The sequence below is a fragment of the Pinus tabuliformis genome, chromosome 7 (assembly GCF_031772625.1).
Source record: "Pinus tabuliformis cultivar Carrire ecotype Pingquan chromosome 7, CPIR1, whole genome shotgun sequence".
NCBI classification, from domain to species: Eukaryota; Viridiplantae; Streptophyta; class Pinopsida; order Pinales; family Pinaceae; genus Pinus; species Pinus tabuliformis.
In genome coordinates, this window is record NC_142293.1 from 1,290,653,138 (window position 1) to 1,290,673,354 (window position 20,217).

Genomic DNA, 20,217 nt, shown 5'->3' on the forward strand with positions numbered 1-20,217 from the left:
AGGGCACCTAGGTGTTCTGAGCCACCTCCTTAGAAAAGGAGATTGTAATGGTTGCGGTGATAATGGGTTGATTGAGTGTGCTGTGGAAGTGGAAAACCGTGGTGTGGGGGGAGGGATGTTGAGGCAGAGGGAAGGGAGCAGAATGAAGGCGAGCTCGACCCTGTCCGCTTCTGGTATTAGGATAGCGAGGATTTTCCGCCGTGGAGGAGGGAGAGCTCGAGGTGCTTCGCCTCCTAGCCTGCTGTCGAGAGCTTCCTCCCCTCGATCTACCCCTTCTACTGATCAGACGCTGTCTCACCATGATGAGATAAGGAACAGAGAGGGTGAAATGGTGTTCAGAGAATGGACAGAGGAGCAAATTGGGAGCAGGCGGAGGGCGCGACTCAGCGGCCAAGTATAACCCGGCAGACACCCATATCCCACCTTCACCAGGCAGTCGACGCATATGAAGCTTCCAAACCAAACAATTGCAATACATAAATTTTGTTACGACCACTTCTCCTCGGCTATCCCCCGCCATTACTCCTCCATTAAATGGAGCTGAAGCCCAACCTGATCTGAAGCATGCGGAGGTGATGGTCTGAACCATTTCCGGATTGTGCATGCTGTCCCAATGCGCATAGCCATGTGAACCTCCCTTCGGCTGTAATGACCGTGTCCCTTCCATTTCCAGGTGGTGCTGGGCTGGCAGGTGTCGTCCAGCATAGTCGCAACCCTGTCCCATCACCCTAACTGTCCTCTAAAGCACCTGCATCCGCGGTGGCTGCGTCCTTTTGAACTAGAGTGTTGCATCCCTGTTTCTGTTCATAATTTTGTATTATATCCAGGGTACCTGTTAGAAGAGAATGCCCACTTTCTACTCCCAGATTGGCAAGGAGGTTTGCTACCTTGTTGCTTTCCCTCTTGACATGATTGAAAATAATTGCTCAAATATCAAAAAATGTTTGTTGACTTAATTTGATTTTATTGAATTGAATATTTTATTTATCTTTTGAACATTTTATTTCGTTAAATTAAGAATGTATTTAATAAAAAATGAAGATTATGATTTGACTTATTTAATTTTAAATATTTTTTTATTATTGATAAGTAATAAAAATCTGAGAAAATCCATTACCAAAAATATAATTACACAGTTACACTAATTACAGTCTATACAAAAAAGCACAATGACATAGTGACTCAGCTTTAATTTCTATAACAGAAAAGCCGGCTCCTCGTGGACATTTTCACTCTTGAAGGTATCGTAGTAGAATTGTTAGACAGATAGAAATGGAGTTGTCTATAATGCGAATTTTTGGAGATTCCGGTGATGGAATCCGGCGGAAGAACTTGAGGTTAAATCTTGATTTGTTGCAGTTAAAATGGTTTTTTAACTACATATTTGGATTCAGCACCATCGAAAACTCCTGGGATGCTTTCATTGTGCAGAAACTAGCTATCAAACTTGCGATTCCAATAAATTCCTGCTGGATTTCGACCGGAAAAACCTGCCGGAAAGGCTTTCAAAAAGTCGCGTTATAGACAACTCCGATAGAAATAACGGTGAAATAACGGTGATCTGATGCTAAATGATTCAAAAGCCGTCGTAAAATGCACCAGTAATATCTTCTTCATGATTGTCTGCTAATGTTTTTTTCTACACTGCAAAAACGAGGAATTCATCCTGAAATAAACAGTGTGCAAATAAATTATTTTAAATTGTAACTATTTATAAGCATAGCGTTTTTTGTTAGTTTGATTTACAGAAATTTGAACATTGAATATTATGGTTTATATCATAATAATAAAGTGATAGCCAATTGAATTCTTCCCTTTTAAAATTATTTATAAATAAGTAAAAGGAATTTTGTAATATAAAATTTTACAAGATTTTTTGTTATTTAAAAATTGTTTTTGAATTTATAAAAAATTTAGTTTATTAATTTTCTTTTTAAATTATGTAGATTTTTATGGCTCAAACTTATGATTTAACAAATTTTTAATTGATTAGAAATATATTTAAGAAAAGGGATATTTTAACAATAATAACAAGACATAAAACTATTACAAAGAATGGAAGATCATCATGTCAATTGCATGAATTCAACATGGAGAGGGAGTGTCTCAATTATTCTTCCCAACCATTTAAAATGCGCTCAATTAACATCTTTATATATTAATAATTAGATAGCTAATATAAAATATGGACATTTTCACTTATATAAATATGACATGTTAAAATGTGATTATATAATATTAAATTGTTGATAATTAAATACTCAATTTCAAACAAAAACATATATATATATATATATATGTTTGTTTTTGCTAGATAATATGAGTATTGAGATAACTCATACACCTCATCTATAGCTTGATTACCTAACTCTATGGCTTGATTACCTTGACTCGATTTTTGCTAGTAGATTTTCCGATCAACATTAAGTGCCTTTAGTGAGCACCTTCTCACCTTTTACTCTAAGCCAGACAAATGAAAAAGATATATTATTTTAACAAAATCGCCTTTAAAAATTTAAAAATTAATTAAAATACGTAAAATTTGTTACATGCTTGGGCGACTCTTTACTCAACGCCAAATAGGTGAAAAAGATGTATATTTTTAACCCAAAAAATCCTTTAAAAACTAATTAAAATATGTATAATTAGTTGCATACTTTCACGATTCATTGCATTATTTTATTTTCTTTAAATTATTTATAAAAATTTAGAAGTAGAGGATGATTATGAACCTTAATTAATATTGGTGCCCGTTTCATATAAAGAAACGTTAATGTGGTTGTTAAAAAAAAATTCATATAAAGAAACGTTAATATGATTGTTAAATTTATTTTTTCAGCTAGGTTGCTTATTGCTGGTTATATGATTAACAATCTAAATTCTAGGTCAAGAATCCCACTGACCAATGATAAGGCAAGGTACCGAAATCAGCATAATAATGAACGTTACGTAATTACCATAAACTAAATTACAAGAGCATGTAGCGAAAGCATTGCTACGAATATTAGAATACCATAAACTAAAGTACAATAACATGTAGCCAAAGCGGCTCTGATGCGATCTCTGGTACCCTGCAACCTAACCCTAACCTGCTGCCGCCGCACCTGACTGTTCTCCCTGCAACTGCCGCCGTTCCTCTGCTGGTCGATAGCAATGGAATTGGCGGGCGGAGGGGAGAGCTCTGCTCCCCCTCCAAATCACTCTACAAAGTCTGACAAAACTACGCTGCACTCTTCTGACGCTGGCCCTGATGCAGGACATGGCGACAATCAGAAAGCTGAGGCAAAGCTCCATACGGCCCCGACAGAAAACGATGATGCTGACAAAGAAAACCATGACAAAGTCAAGGCGACCCAGCCTAAAGCAACCTCAGCCACATGCATTCCAAAAGCTGCTGAACCCATCAAGGTAGACTTGCCCAGCCACCGTATCAATGGTGAAATCCAGTACATGCAAGATCACGCCCTCATAGGCAAATTTTTAGGCTTTTGGCCCACGGAGAAAGCATTACAAGGCTGGATAGCCTCAAAATGGAAGCCCAAAGGACAAATAACTCTGCAACTCGGGCCAAAGGGTTTCTTTACAGCTATATTCCACTGTGTGGAGGACAGAGTGAGGATATTCGAAGGAGGGCCGTACTTCTTCAACTCGTCAGGCCTCTATCTCACGGAATGGAAGCCCAGATTCAACCCTGACAAAGAGGATTTCAGTTGGGCCCCCGTCTGGATCAGGATGTACTCCCTCCCGGTAGAATACTGGAAAGAAGAAACTCTGGCAGACATAGGCAACAAACTGGGCACCTTCATACGAGTTGCAGCAGAGACAAAGACTCGTAAGTACACCTCCTATGCTAGGATCTGCGTCCAGATGCATCTGACCAACGCCCTCGCGGATACGGTAAAACTCTATCACGATGATTATGAATGGTCTCAAACTTTAGATTATGAACATATTCCTTTCCGCTGCCGTAAGTGTCATGAGCATGGCCATTTATTTCGGGACTGTCCTTTAAATTCCCAGACCAAAGCAGCTACTGCTGTCTCGGAAATAGATTCTGAAGGTTTCATCAAAGTCCCCAACCGCCGCAGGCATACCAAAAAGAGCCAGCCAGTACCTGAAAACCCTTTCAAAGAGAACCTCCAGAACAAATTCTCTGTTCTTGCTACGCAGGAAAAAGAGAATCACACCAGCTCTGAGTCCCCTCACCAACCCTCTGAACCATCTTCCTCCCTCCCTCATTTGAATCCCCCGCAATCCTCCGCCCCGGACCCTTTCAATCCCTCTCACATCCCCTCCTTGGAAAAAGGTAAATCCATACCTAGTTTCAACTCCCTCTCGTCTTCTAAAGAGCAACCCTCTGTGGTTCTAGAACGGCCGGATGAAGATATGGAAACAGAAGCCACTATTGCTCTCAGGCTTCAGCACGAAGCAGAAGAAGAAGTTCCAGGAGAAATCATTATTATGGAAGAAGACCAAACGGAAGTCATCATCGATGGCTTAGATATCTTTACACTTGAGGCGGCCTGCAAACAAAAAGAATTCAACTCCATTCAACCTTGGCAAATCGACAAACTGGAAGGAGTCCTAGCCAAGGCACAGCATAGCAAAAGCCTGGGCATCCAAGGAGGCAGTCCATGGGATGGAAAAAAATTACTCAAGGATCTCAAGAAAAGGGGAAGGAAGACAGACCTCCAGCGCACCATAGCATTGGGAGAAATACTTATGGAATCAGGACAATTCCCTAAGTTGACAAAGTTCTACAAACCCAAATCTCAATTTACATGAAGTTAATATCCTGGAATGTGAGAGGACTCAACAGCCCCTCAAAACACAGAATGATCAAACATCTGATTCAGCAAGAAAAACCCACCATAGTTTTTTTGCAAGAAACCAAAAGCACCACTGATGCTATTGAACGAATCCGTGGCAAAGTTTGGGCAGGAAGCAGGGCTATCTCTGTTGATGCCTCAGGCGCCTCAGGAGGGTTAGCTATTCTTTGGAACCCACAGATCATCACATTATATGACTATCACGCCACACTCCATCTCCTTCAAGCTTCATTCCACCTAGTTGGCACGAACATTCATGGTCACCTCACAAATGTTTATTTTCCACAATCTATTCAGCAAAAAATAGAACTTCTAGAAACGCTTGCTCTTCTCAATGAAAACAGACAATTCCCGCTTTGGATCGGGGGAGGAGACTTCAACATAATAACTTCCATGGCAGAGAAACAGGGCGGCCGAATTGGGCTTGACAGTGACAGTGAAAGCCTCAAAGAGTTCATTCGAAACAATCACCTTATGGACATCCCTACCTCGAATGGAATCTTCACATGGACCAACAAACGAAGAGGTATTCAACACATCGCCTCACGCCTTGACAGATTCTTCCTTTCTGACAATGCTATACATTTAGGAGGGGATTTCAATGCCTCCATCCTGCCTCACAGTGGATCCGATCACTGGCCAATTTTGTTACAATGGTCCAGACCAGGCAATCAATGTAACCGGCCCTTCAGATTTGAAGCGTTCTGGCTCACAAACACCACTTTCAGAAAAGTAGTCAGTGATGCATGGACAGCCTACACTCCGCCGCAGGGTGCCAAAATGTATCAATTTCAACAAAAGCTAAAGAATTTGAAGTATGTCCTCAAAATCTGGAATCGCACAAGTTTTGGCAACATTCAAGAGAAGCGTTCTCAATTAGAGCAGCAAATGAGCAAACTCCAGCAAAATCTCATACATCATGGCAGAACAGAAGAACAAGCAAAGCAGGAACAGGAACTCTGGAACCAAATAGAAGAACGCAGGAAGCAAGAAGAAATACTCTGGCGGCAAAAATCGAGAATCAACTGGCTCAAAGAAGGCGAGAAAAACACAAAATTCTTTCACAAGACCGCTATCCAAAGGCGAATGCATAACAATATAGCGTTCATCAACAACCAACAAGGCGAAAGAATTGAAGAGCATGAGAACATGGAGAAAGAATTTACAGGGTATTTCAAGGACATCTTAACGGAGCCCGTTGAGAACAGAGAAGCAGCTATCCGCGCCATCACGCAACATATTCCCAGCATAATCACAGAGGATCACAACACCAGACTTCTTCAGCCCACGACCCTGCAAGAAATTGAAGAAGCCATGGCTCAACTCAAAGACGGAAAAGCACCTGGTCCCGATGGCTTCACAGCCAATTTTTTCCACGAATTTTGGGACCTCATCAAGTATGAAGTATGGAACCTGGTTGAAGAATCCCGAAGTATGCACTGGATCCTTCCGGCCCTTAATACCACCTTCCTTGCTCTGGTACCCAAAGGTGAGGAACCAAACAGGCCGGAAAACTTCAGACCTATCGCGCTCTGCAACGTCATATACAAGCTAATCTCAAAAGTGATCGCAAACAGGCTCAAACCTCTCCTTCCCCTGCTCATATCCCCGGAGCAAACAGGCTATGTGGAAGGACGGCAGATTATGGATGGGATCATCTTATCAAATGAGGTCATACACTCTTTAAAGCTCCTCAAAAAACCAGGTATGATCCTAAAACTTGACCTCTCCAAAGCTTTTGATAAGCTTAGCTGGAATTTTATACAAAAAATGCTTCTAGCCTTTGGATTTAATGCTACATGGACCAGGTGGATCATGAGTCTCATCACTTCTCCTAGCTTCTCAGTTCTCCTAAACGGATCTCCCTCGTCTCCTTTCAAGCCCTCACGTGGCATAAGACAAGGGGATCCTCTCTCACCCTTTATCTTTGTTTTAATGGCGGAGGGTCTTAGCAGACTACTCAAAGCAGCTATAGCCTCTAACAAGCTCAAAGGTATTTCCATTCATGGCCTCAATCCGTTGTCCCATCAACAATTTGTGGACGACACCATGTTATTTGGCCATCCATCCTCAAAAGAAGCCTCCATGTTCAAATCGCTCCTCTCTCTTTACTCAGAAGCTTCAGGTACCTCTATCAATGCCTCCAAGTCTCAGCTTTTCTTTTTCAATACCCCTCTCTCCACACAGAGAAATATAGCCAGAATTTTGGGATTCTCCATCTCCCATCTGCCTTCTAAATATCTTGGAGCGCCACTCACAGCGTCGGCTATTAAAAATACCTCCTGGCAATCTCTCCTTGACAAGCTGGAATCTAAACTCGCTTTGTGGACTTTCCGTGCTCTCAACATGGCAGGAAGATTGGTCTTGATCAAGTCTGTCCTTCAAGCTATGCCGTTGTATCTCTTCTCCACTTTGGCAGCTCCAAAATGGGTTCTCAAAGCCATTCGCAATTTACAACGCAACTTTCTCTGGGGCTCCACAGGCAGAAATCGAAAATGGGCCCTTGTGAATTGGAAGGAGGTGTGCAAACTCAAATCAGAGGGTGGGCTAGGGCTTAGAGATCCACTTCAAAGCAACAACACTATGGGTGCCAGAATGTGGTGGAACTGGCTATCCAAGCCTCACGTACCTTGGGCCCGCTTATGGCAAGCAAAGTATGCTATGGGAAGTCAGTGGCAAGATCTAATCAGAATCAACTCCAACGCCCAAGGCTCCCCAATCTGGAATGCTGCTAAGATACACAGTCGATTCATACAGGAGCACAGTTTTTGGGAAATTCACTCCGGCACGTCAGCCAAGTTCTGGGAGGATTCGTGGCAGCAACTCCCCAAGCTTGCCGATCTATTCCAGATGCCACACTGGCAATCGTACATGCAGCAAGAAAACCTCATACATGTGCACCAATTCTGGCATCCAACGCTCAACCAAGACTATCAAGCATGGAGACTTGCAAACAGTTGGCAAAGGGACTGGGAAGGTGAACCATACTCAGACTTGGATCAGGAACTCACACAACGCAGAATACGATACTCTCACCAGCAGGACAAGCTTAGATGGGGTCACAAGCACAAAGGCACATTTACCACTAAAGAGGCACATCAGCTGCGCTACTCAGACAGCCAAGATAATCATGACCAAATCTGGGCGCGTGTATGGCTTTCAGGGCTTTGGCCCAAAATTTCAACCTTCCTATGGCTTCTCAGCAAAAAGCGCATACTTACTTGGGACAATTTACGGAAGCGCGGTTTCATTGGGCCCTCTAGATGCCCAAACTGCAATCTTCAAGCAGAGACAATCAGTCATCTCATGGAGTCCTGCACACTTGCAAAGCAGCTGTGGGAAAGGGTGGAATCCTGTAACAACAGAGCAGCACCAAGAGGCGAGGATATAACTGACAATCTCAGGAATTGGAGCAAGAACCCGTTCCAAAGCCAATTCCTCAACACACTATGGGATCTCATTCCTGGTTTCCTGTACTGGCTCCTCTGGAAGGAGCGTAACTCTCGCATCTTCAACAACTCCTCCAGGACAATAGATGCTCTGTGGCTCATCTATAAAAGAAATATCCAGGAAACCTTAGCCATCAAATCCTGGTATGACACTGACATGCCAGAGGGGCAGCAGGAAAGGGATATTTTAAAAGCTTGGAATCTTGACCCTTCAACCTTTGCAAAGGTCATCACGCGCCCCCCCAGCAACCCCTCCTCTCCGTCCTCATGGTCCCTACCTGCTCTCAACTCTTTCAAGCTCAACTTTGACGGAGCAGCAAAGGGTAATCCGGGTCCAGCTGGGTATGGAGGAATCATCAGAAGTCATACAGGTGCTCCCATGCACATCTATTATGGCTCTCTTGGCAAAGATACCAATAATGTCGCAGAAATGGAAGGACTTTGGCAGGGGATCTGTATTGCGGAGCAACTTCAGTTCTTTCCACTAGAGGTTGAAGGAGACTCGCTGATCCTTATTAATGCCGCCAAAAAAATCCAAGCAGGAACAGCTGCGGACAAAGTTGCAACCAGCTGGAGACTTCTAAGCAGAATGGAAGACTTGGCAGCTAAGCTTACAAATCCACATAGCCTATCCTTTCAGCATGTGCGAAGAACAGCTAATAAAGTAGCCGACAGACTAGCCAACCAAGGAGTTTCTAACTTCTTCTCAGGATCCTTGGACATAGTCGATGATGAACACCTCAAACAAGATTGCATCACCCTGGTGCAAAAGGATCTCTCCCCCCCGGATGCGGGTGGTTGCTAGCGCAATAGAGCCCATGGCTTGTCAACAGGGCAGGTGTCCGCCCGGACAAGCCACGTACCCCCAAAGGACATGCCTTAAACCCGCAAGCATGCAGCATTCAAGGCCGGTAGTTAATACTGGCTGCAGAGCCGTCCCTCCGACATTCATTGCCAGCATTGAAACGCTAACCATGGCCCTTCAAAGCCGAAAGCTCGCGGACATTCCTCTGCACTTTTCGCCTGCACCGGTTCTGATCTGGAAGGAAGGGGCGGAAGCTCATTACTTCGGCTCTCTGTCTGACTGTGGGAACGATTGTGAAGGTTCAGGTGCCACAGACCTGAGCAATTGGAGAGCTGGACAATTCAACTGTGAGCCTGGTCGTTTGGAGGTTCTGCATTCATACAATCCGCAGTCTTGTGGAGGAATTGGGAGTCTGGTGCAGGGGAACAATTGGTGTACACACACCCGCCATCCGCTCTCCTTCACAATGCATCGTGAAAGGCTTCGGGGTATCAGTCGTCGGGGCAGTTTCAGTGGAAGAGCCCATTCCCCCTCCTCCTCCATAGAAGATTCCTCTGAGCATAGAAGACCGAGAGGCAGGCCTCCGGGCAGAGGAAGAATTGTGGAACCGCCGGAAAGAATGGAATGCGGGCATACAGAACACCCGATGGTAAGATATCGCCTCCCCTGTACTCTGGCCAATTCGACCTTCTTCGTCACTGTTTCAGTTGAACATTGCCGTAACCCGTGGGGTGAGGATGATGCCCCTCAAGCTGACCCTCCGCGGATTCCTGGGGTTGTCCCAACTGTGGAAATGGAATTTCCGGCCATCGACATGTTGAGGCCTGTTCATGACCCTGGAGCTGGTCCAAGCGAGCCTGTGCATCGCCATGGTGCTGGTCCAAGCGAGCCGGTGCAAAGCCATGGTGCTGGTCCAATGGAGCTGGTCCAAGCGAGCCTGTGCATCGCCATGGTGCTGGTCCAAGCGAGCCGGTGCAAAGCCATGGTGCTGGTCCAAGCGAGCCTGTTCAGCGCAATGTTGGTAAGGGCAAAGCAATTCTCCAGCCTCCCTGCTGCCAGATGGAGGACGAGCCTCAGACCACGGATGAAGAATAGGGCGCGCTCCAGGTTTCTCTGCATGATTTTTCTTGATGTCAGCTCTCCTTGCGACCACATATATGTCTGCAATCGGTCTTTTTGTACTCCAGTTCATGTGTCTATGTGTCCATCGTGGTTATCTGCTACTTCTGTTATGGTGTCTATGTGTCCATCGTGTCTATGTGTCTATCGTGTCTAAGTTGTCTCAGTCCATGTGTCGGCTACGTAAGCGACACTCTGGATCCAGCTTTTGTATCCCTGTTATGAACTTTCTTGTGTTTACAGTTGGTCCCAGGACCAGTTTTACAGGGTCGCGGCCCTGGTGTAATACTGATAATGTAATTTGGCTCTCGATGTAATATATTTTAGCTCAGTCTTATTTAGAAAAAAAAAACATGTAGCCAAAGCATTGGTAGCTAAATTAAAGCCACTAGGGAAAATAGGAAAGCCACTGTACATAAAGCCCCACGGTACCTAGCCTCTTCCTACGCTTCATCGCTGGACTTCAGTGGAAAGCCTACACTCAAGCTTGGATAAGCACGCAGCGGAACTTGCCTTGGAATCGTCTGCCCACAAACTTCCGTCATATCAAGCCGCGACGGATCACCTTCAACTCTCCAGTTAAAAGTGTGCATCAGCTGAGCCACTGCGAGTTGGATGGTGGGAATAGCCATGGGGGCCCCTGGGCATCCTCTCCTTCCTGCCCCAAACGGAATCATAGGGAAGACTGATTGATCTGCTGAATTCACATGTTCATCCTTCATGAATCTCTCAGGCTTGAATTCGGAAGCATCTGCCCCCCACACATTGACATCCCTTCCTATAGCCCACACATTCACAATCAACATGGCTTTCTTAGGGATAGAGTATCCGCCTGCTGTAACAGCCTCTACAGATTGATGAGGAATGGCTAGCGGAAGCGCTGGGTATAATCTTAGCGTCTCTTTCACTACGCACTGGAGGTATTTCATCCTCACTACATCGGATTCAATCACTTGGCGATGTTTGCCCACTACATCTTCGATTTCTTGCTGCAATCTCTTTATGGCATGTGGATGCCTCACCAGCTCACTCATTGCCCATTCTAACGTAGTTGATGTTGTGTCCGTCCCGGCTACGAACATGTCCTACATACAATTAATGCAAAAAATTGATTGATTTAAGTTCTAAGGAATGATGATAAAAAATGATAATAGAATGGCCCAGGGCATAGAGACACACCATCACAAGAGCCTTGATAGTCTCCGTTGTGATTTTGGAGTCCGCCTCAGCTTTCTCGAGCAGCACATCCACGAAATCTTTGACGTGAGGCTCTTCGTCTTTCTGGTGGTTGGAAGTCGCGGCCATGCGTTGAGCAACGTGGTCGTCTATTATTTTCTCCACAAACTCATTGAATGTTTTATGGATTTTCTTCATGCGCCGCTTGATACCCTGCGAATCAAGCCAATCCAAATAGGGAATAAAGTCTCCGATGGGAAAAGCCCCCACCGCAGTTGTCAGGTCTACTAATAAATCCTTGAAACCTTTGAAATCGCCATCCGAATCATCGTCAGAAAATGTCCTCCCCGCCAGTATCCGCCAAATTATATTGGAGTTAAGAGTAGAGAGGGCCTTGCTAATATTCACACCCATTATTCCGCTCTCACTCTCCTCCCAAAGTGAACGGATCATCGCAGATACTTCTTCCTCTCGCACACCCTTGAACGACTCAATTCTTTTGGCAGTCAGCAGTTCTAACACGCATATTTTCTTCATTTCCCTCCAGCGATCTCCATAGGGAGCGAAGGCCACATCTTTAGAGTTGAAAAACATTAATCTCCCAGCGGCTTTTGGAGGTCGGCTGGCAGAAAGAAAATGGGGCCATATTTATCAGCAAGGGCTTTAAGAGCACGGTGAGCAGGAGGGATCAGTTGGAAGAGATTTCCGACGGTTGGCCATGGAAAGGGACCTGGAGGCAATCTGGCCCTAATCCTTCTCTTATGCAATAAGAGTATAAAAAATAAACACAGAAATAAACCAACCATAGCTGCTGTATTAGCAGTCAGTGTAATATGAAATTCCATGTCGGACACACGTTGGTAACTGACACGCTGAATGAAAGGCAGAAGCGTATGGTATTTATAGCCGCCATAAGGTCTATCAAAGCTCAGTTTATCCCGATAATACGCGTGAAGGTAAATGGTAAGTGAATTTCAAATAATCGTGAAGCAAATGGTAAATAAATTTCAAATAATTCAAAACCATGCACAAATCTATTTTATTGGATCTTAACAAAATATTAGATTATTCTGAATTTTTCGATATTTTATCTTTAGGCTAAAAAACAGTAAAGAAATTATTTTTTATATTAAATTTTCTTATGGTATGAAAGTTAAAAGCCTTGTTTATTTGGATTGATGGTGCTTTTAGAATGGTTTATTATTTGTTTTTATTTCAATAATATTCATTTTTTTATATTATTTAAAACAAAACAAAAATTTATTTTTTAAAATTCAGGTTGATTGTATTTTTTATAATATTTTAGTTTTCTTTTTTCTTTTTACATATTCATTATTTTTCTAAAATTTTGAAATAATAATAATTTTAATATTATTTTTATTTTGGAAAATCATCTCCTTTTTTATTTCGCAATGGTTTAACTAAGTCAATACATCCCTGAACTGAAAGTAGGGATTTTGGCTAGACTTGAAAGTAATTTTAGGAAACTTTTTTGTTTCCATGATGTTTAGCTTCTTCTATACAAGATACCTAGTCATATCCATGCTTTCAATGGGGAAAGACTATCTTCAATCCTGAGGACATGATAAGGAGTGTTACATTTAATCTTGCTATTTTAGGTTATGAACTACCTTAAGGTGTGTTCTATCCTCCTCCATGCGTCTTTATACATATTGCAGCCATGAACTTCACACCCTTATAAAATAAAATAATAAGAGTGATAAGAGTCTCAAGGAAGAGCTTATTTTTATTCCATATCTAAAAATATGCAAACTTATAGTTATTTTCAAGCCCATAATAAGTTTTCTATCCTCCATTTATTCTTTTCTCACTGTGATAACACTGAATGGACTTATGATGGATATAGATTCAAAGATATTTGTACCGTGGAACTTCTTCCAAGTAACTTTTGCAATATATGAAAGTACCATCAGTAATTTTTTTTAATTTAATTGTCATGAATTTAGTCTTGACAATATTAATGGTCTCAATGACTCCTAATCAAAAAGAAGATATCAATAACATAAAGGAAAAGAGTTACAACAATATTATTGAAATGTTTTGCCATCACAATCTATATCTTCAATTAAATCCATTTAAAATTTACAATAAAATAAAATCACCTTAATCAATTTTTTTATTATTGATATCCTATAAATGATGTTTTTCATCCTTTATATAGTTTATGTGAAACTATTGGTTCTTAATACATCATAATGTTTTTATAAAAATATTATCTCTTAATATTAAAACAGAGCATCAATACCTTTTTAAAATAAAATTAAAAATTATATTTTAAATAATATATATATAATTAATTTTTTTAGTTAATTTTATATATACTCTATTAATATTTGAAAATAAAATATAAACAATAAATAAAAATATTACATTATATTTTACATTTTAAAAATTTTTAACATGAAATCACTCTGTGATGTGAATCTTTCTGATTTTTGAAAAGCTTTAATCATTATAGGTCAACTGCATGCTATGCCTTAAAAAGAAATAAGTAATCAAAAGTCTAAAGCATCTCTGAATACAACAAAAAAACAAAAACGTCTCTTTGATACAATCTCACACACTAATGTGAACCCATTGATTTTATCATATGGAGAGGCTGCATCCCGCGATCATTATCTCTAGTACCCAGAAAAGCGATGTAACGATGTAAAAGGAGGCCAAAGTCGTAATGCATGAGCTGTCCAAAATAATATTGGAAACTGACCAACGTCGTTTTGGCAGGAAGCATTTTACATTTTTGGCAAATTTTATCGTCTATCCAAATAGTTGAAAAATTATACCATTTTCCATGGTTGTGATCTGTGTTTCACGCTTTTGGAATGGTTATATTGATTAGAAGGGTAGGATTTGGTTGGTTCTAATCAAATTTCTATATTTTTTTCATTTTAATATGATAATATTTTTTTAATGTTTTATAGATGTTAAAGTATAAGTTGCAGATAATATTAATAATAGACAAATAATGACGAGATGACTAATTCACATAACATGAATTTTATTTGTTTAAAGATTAATATTGTGTAAGATATTAATAATAGAGAAATAATGACGCAATGAATAATTCACATAACATGAATTTTACAGGTTTAAAGACTAATATTGTGTAACGTAAGGTATTTTATTTATCAAGCAGAAATTTTAGCTTACAACCCACTCCACCCATCTTCTGGGCTGCCTTGATATATCTAGGTTTAAGAATAAGAATAATCTTTTCATAAGAATAACCCTGTTTTAATTTCTCTAATTTAACTTAAACCTATAATATTATCTTTATTACCAATTTTAATTATTTATTATTTTATTTAATTTTTTAACTTATGATTTATATTTATTTTTAACTAACATTTCAATTATTTATTAATATTTTATTATCCTTAAATGATTTTTATGAACTATTTTAACTAGCATTTCTATTATTTATTAATATTTTAGCTAACTATTATGATTAAATTACTTTTATTAATTTATTTTTGGTCCCTTAGGGTATTTTCCTTAAATATAAATTTTTTATTTATTTTTGGATTATTAATATTTTTTAACAAACTATTATCTTTAAATTAATTTATTTAATTTGGTTTAAGGGATTGGTCCTCCTAGTAAAACTTTTTTCCTTAAATATAATTTTTAACTATTTATTTTAACTAACTAGTATCATGAATTAATATTTTAATTATTTTTTAATATTTTTAACTAACTATTATCATTAAATTATATTTTTTGGTTTCCCTAGGGTAAATTTTTTCCATTTAATTATTAAAAAGGGTTTTGACCTAGGTACCTAGTCAAAAGTAGCTGTTGGTCTCTTTAGCCGGTGGAGGCTCTGCTCTGTCTATTTAACTTGCTAAGCTGGATCTGTTTCTTCAACCTGTCCTGACGATGAACCACAGTGGTCAAATGATGGCTTTGTAAACATGTCTACAATTTTTCTTGAGTGTGGACCATTTTAAGATATATACATCTCCATCGATAACTCTTGTTACAAAATGATGCCCAATATCAATACACCTACATTATGACTATCATAAATAGAACATCTCTTTTTTTGAAGCTCTTACATCCAACTAATAAATTATCCTACAAAAATAAAAACATACCCTCAAGTATATCTCCTCTGGTCCAAATTACCTACAAAATATGAATCAACTTTATTTAAAATATAATATATTGAAATACTAATATTTTTATTAATTATTTGTAAATTTAAAAAAAAAATTTATTAAAATTATAAATTTTAATTATAAAATATATTTTAAATAATATAAATAATAATTTCATAAAAATAATATTTAGAGTAAACACCAAAACATAAAAAAGTTAAGATAAATAAATTTAGTAATTTAAATTAATACATATTATATTTTAAAAATTTATTTATGTAAAACTATCTAATATTATTCCATTAACTCTTTACATATTAATGTAGAGGGAAAAATTATTTTAGATAAAAAACCAAAACATAAAAAAGTTAAGATAAATAAATTTAGTGATTTTAATTAATGCATATTATATTTTATAATATTATTTATTAAATAATAAATTTTATTTATTCTGAGAATTAATAATATTATAAAATAATAAATTTTATTTATTCAAAGAATTATTATTAATTAATTAGTCATTTTCAATGTATACCTATTTTATCTTAGAAATTTTGTGCACAAAGAAAGTTATAAATTTATTTATGTAAAAGTATATAATATTATTCCATTAACTCTTTACATATTAATCTACAGAAAAAATGATCTTTCCGTATATTACTATTAACATGATTTCTCCAAATCAAATACATTACTATACATATTAATCTAGAGGAAAAAATGATCTTTCCGTATATTACTATTAACATGATTTCTCCAAATCAAATACATTACTATACTTGAGACCTGTTAAGTGATCCAGAAACTACAACATTAGCAACTTTGAATTCTAATTATCATAATGTAATTTATCTATTACTAGATCAATGGCTATTGTGATATTTAATTATTTACAATCAGAAAAAGCTATTTTTGTGTAGTGCTAGGCTTAAAACATGAATTTTCTAGCTCAAATATATTATTATATTTAAAATAAGTGATTTATAAATTACAATTAGACATTGTATTAAATGTTCTAAAGAAGAAATCGTGACATATAAAGAATTATTGAAAATAAGTGATTTATAAATTACAATTAGACATTGTATTAAATGTTCTAAAGGAAACATTGTAAAGCGGAGCATAGATTTGAGAAGAAATCGTGACATATAAAGAATTATTGAAAATAAATATTCTATGGAGATTAAATATGAAGTCTGAGTATTTGTCTTCCACTCTTGAATTAACATTCTATGTTTTACTTCAGTGTTTTCTTTGAGATGTGGAAGTGATCTATTTTAGGGTTTTCCATTAAAACATTGTATATGTCTCTGCAATGGATCACTCTTTATTTCATTCCTAAAATCCAAGAGATATTTTTGATCATGGTGAAATGAATGTGGAGAAGAGGATACGAAGAAGGGTAAAATGAAGAGGAAAAAGAGGATATGAAGAGGCAAATAAAAACAGAGGAACGACATACCAATATTAAACTATTAAACTATTTGGTATGCAAACAACCCTCAAGATATAGTTAATTCCACAACACAATATTGATTGATTAAAAAAAGGCCCTTGGAAAATTTAATCAGTGAGAAGAACATCTAATTTCAAAATGGATACTAGAGAATAGGATATAGACATGAAAGAATACAATAATATTGAATCTATATACAATAATATATTTAAAAAGCATGATCTATAAGCCAAGAATTTCATAATTTCATAAGTACCATGACAGTAGAAACATGAATAACATGGTAATTTCAAAATGGATACCAGAGAATAGGATATAGACATGAAAGAATACAATAATATTGAATCTATATACAATAATATATTTAAAAAGCATGATCTATAAGCCAAGAATTTCATAATTTCATAAGTACCATGACAGTAGAAACATGAATAACATGGTAATCCAGAAAAATCTTGTAACTTATTCTTATTGGAGAATATCCCACATATAATGACCCAAAAATTATAAATGTCCCCAACCCTTCCAGCAAGAAAAAAAAGGGTTGACCTTTCAAGTCCAACACTTCACCATCTCAGTTGAGGAGTCCAAGTTACCTTTTGTTATCTTGGCATTCATTCCTAACCCAACCTACTTGGTTAGAATGAAAGTGAATACATATGCAAGTGTGTGGAAGAAGAACCTCATTTTTGTTCCAAACGAATAAATAAGAAAGCAATTAATGAATGGAAATGGACGAACAATCTATGTCTTGAAAGACAATGAAATAGATGGATGCAAATTCTTAGATTTATGTGATCATCTTCTCACACTGGTTAGAAGGTAGTTGAGCATAGTTCTGGTAAGGTGCTTGTATCACCTTTATAAAGGCTAAAATAGTGGAATCAATTATTCCTTATGAAGTCAAGAAAAGTGTCAACATGAATTCGTGAATTCCACAATAGTTTGATATTATGAATGCATGATTTTTCCAAATAATGGCCTCATGGCCATAGAAATTCTTGTTTGTCATAATCAATGGTAATGTCTATCTTACTTGGTTGGGGACAAATTTCTCTTAGTAAATCATTTTCTATTGTCTATCTTGTAGATGTTCGATGAACATTGCCCAAACTGTCCTCCTCGAAATGAGTTGGCCAAACCTAATGTTGAAACATATCTCCATGATTGTATGCATCAATGGTCTCAAATTGAATCAATCCATTAAAGAAAAAATATTACTATAAAACAAAGAAAAACATTACTTAAAGTAACATAATAGGCCCTCTAAAAATTGAATCAGTGAGTAGAACATCTAAAACTGGCAATGGGCATTTTCCACATTTTCATTGTTTCAAAATTAAGTGGCCCTAACCTAAGACTCGAGCACACTTCATCATTATAGGAAAGCATTTTCTCAACATGGCCTAGGAGGTTCCACACTAACCACCATTAAACTATTCGGTATGCAAATAACCCTCAAGATACCGTGAATTCCACAACAAAATATTGATTGATTAGAAAAATAGGCCCTTGAACAAATTAATCAGCGAGCATAACATCTAATTTCAGAATGGATACCATAGAACAGTAGACAGATGTGAAACAATACAATAATACTAAATTTATATACAATAATATATTTAAAAAGCATGATCTATGAACCAAAATTTTCTAAATTTCATAATAACCATGACAGCTGAAACATGAATAATAGGGTAATCTAGAAAAAACTTGCAACTTATTCTTGTTGCAAAATATCTCACATTCAATGACCCAAAGATTATAAATGTCCCTAACCCTTCCAGCAAGAAAATGGAGGGTTGACCTTTCAGGGACAACAACACTTCACCATCTCAATTGAGGAGTCTAGGTCACCTCTTATTATCTTGGCATTCATTCCCAACCAAACCTACCTGGTTAGATGATAAGTGAATACGTATGCAAGTGTGTGGAAGGAGAACCTATTTTTTGTTCCAAATGAATAAATAAGAAAGCGATTAATGAATGAAAATGGACGAACAATCTATTTCTTGAAAGAAAAAGAAATAGATGGAGGAAAAATTCTTAGATTTATGTGATTATGTTGTTGGGGGACCAAATACTTGGAGCAGATATTTCATCCCTTTAAAATTCCCTGAACATGAGACTGAACATAAAGGAACAAACACAGGCATCCCTAGTGTCAAAATAAGGTCACAAATGCAACTCTACTCCAACCATGTGTACAATAATCCTTGTTGTCAAAAGAAGTCACAAATGTAACTTTGATCCCAACCATGTATACAATCATCCCTAATGTCAACAGAAATCACAACAGGAACTTATCACTGAGCCTTCACCCAAATGTATTAAAACACCAGACCAGAGAAACTTGAGCTATGAGTTATAAATATCCAACCATGTTGCAAAGTGGATTAGCCACATTTATCTTACTACATTTCCAAATCCCAGAGGACACTGAAATTCCAAAACCAGATCAATGGAATTAGAGGTATGAGATATAAACATCCAACCATATAAGCAGATGTTAAGCTTGGACCATAAAACTACTCTGTCAAAAGTAGAGGAAACCCACAAGAAGGTTGCATCAATAAAATATTATTTAATGGCACCTGGAAAACACACTTAATAAAAGACTTTGCTCAATAAATTGGATACCATTACTTAAAGAAATATAAACCATACTAACGTTCTTACAATAAACTAGCAAAGGATGGAAATCATCACTACTTGAAACAAACCAAAATCCATTGTTAATTATGAATCACGCTCCAAATTCCATTTTTAAATGTACAAATAGACACCACATTAAGTTATATCATATGATATTGATAGATCACTATAATTCTCAATCTTATAGCATCAACAACAATTTTCCTTATATTCTTAACTTGAGGAAGATTCAAACTTGATACAAGCAAAACCAAGTTTTCATGAAATGAAAATTCTTCCTTGGCTTCCATATACTAGTAATCATTTTAATAAGAATTATTATAATAATAATCATGGTTTATTTAACAGTAATAATAATAATAATAATTATTATTTATATAACAAGAATTTTTATAATAATAATGATATTAATAATAATATAAAGTTATGTAATTATGATAATAATAGTATTAATATTAATAATTTATATAACCATAATGATAATATTATTAATAATAATGATAAAGAATCTATTAAGAATACCATTAATGTTAGCAATAACATTGATTTGAATTTAGAAAATAATAACTATTTTAGCATAAACAAGGAGGTCATGAACTTGGGCAAG

At 37.5% G+C, this 20,217-nt stretch overlaps 1 protein-coding gene and 1 pseudogene across 1 annotated transcript; one reads left to right on the forward strand and one right to left on the reverse strand.

The window, feature by feature from the left end:
- Positions 1-3,153: 3,153 nt before the first annotated feature.
- On the forward strand, positions 3,154-9,083 carry LOC149252223 (uncharacterized). Its single transcript, XM_089454104.1, has 3 exons — positions 3,154-4,630; positions 4,942-5,808; positions 5,932-9,083. The coding sequence occupies exons 1-3, from the start codon at positions 3,154-3,156 to the stop codon at positions 9,081-9,083; spliced, it is 5,496 nt and encodes a 1,831-aa protein (XP_089310230.1).
- Positions 9,084-10,645: 1,562 nt separating this feature from the next.
- LOC149252224 (cytochrome P450 750A1 pseudogene) lies at positions 10,646-11,972 on the reverse strand (annotated as a pseudogene).
- Between the last annotated feature and the right edge of the window lie 8,245 nt (positions 11,973-20,217).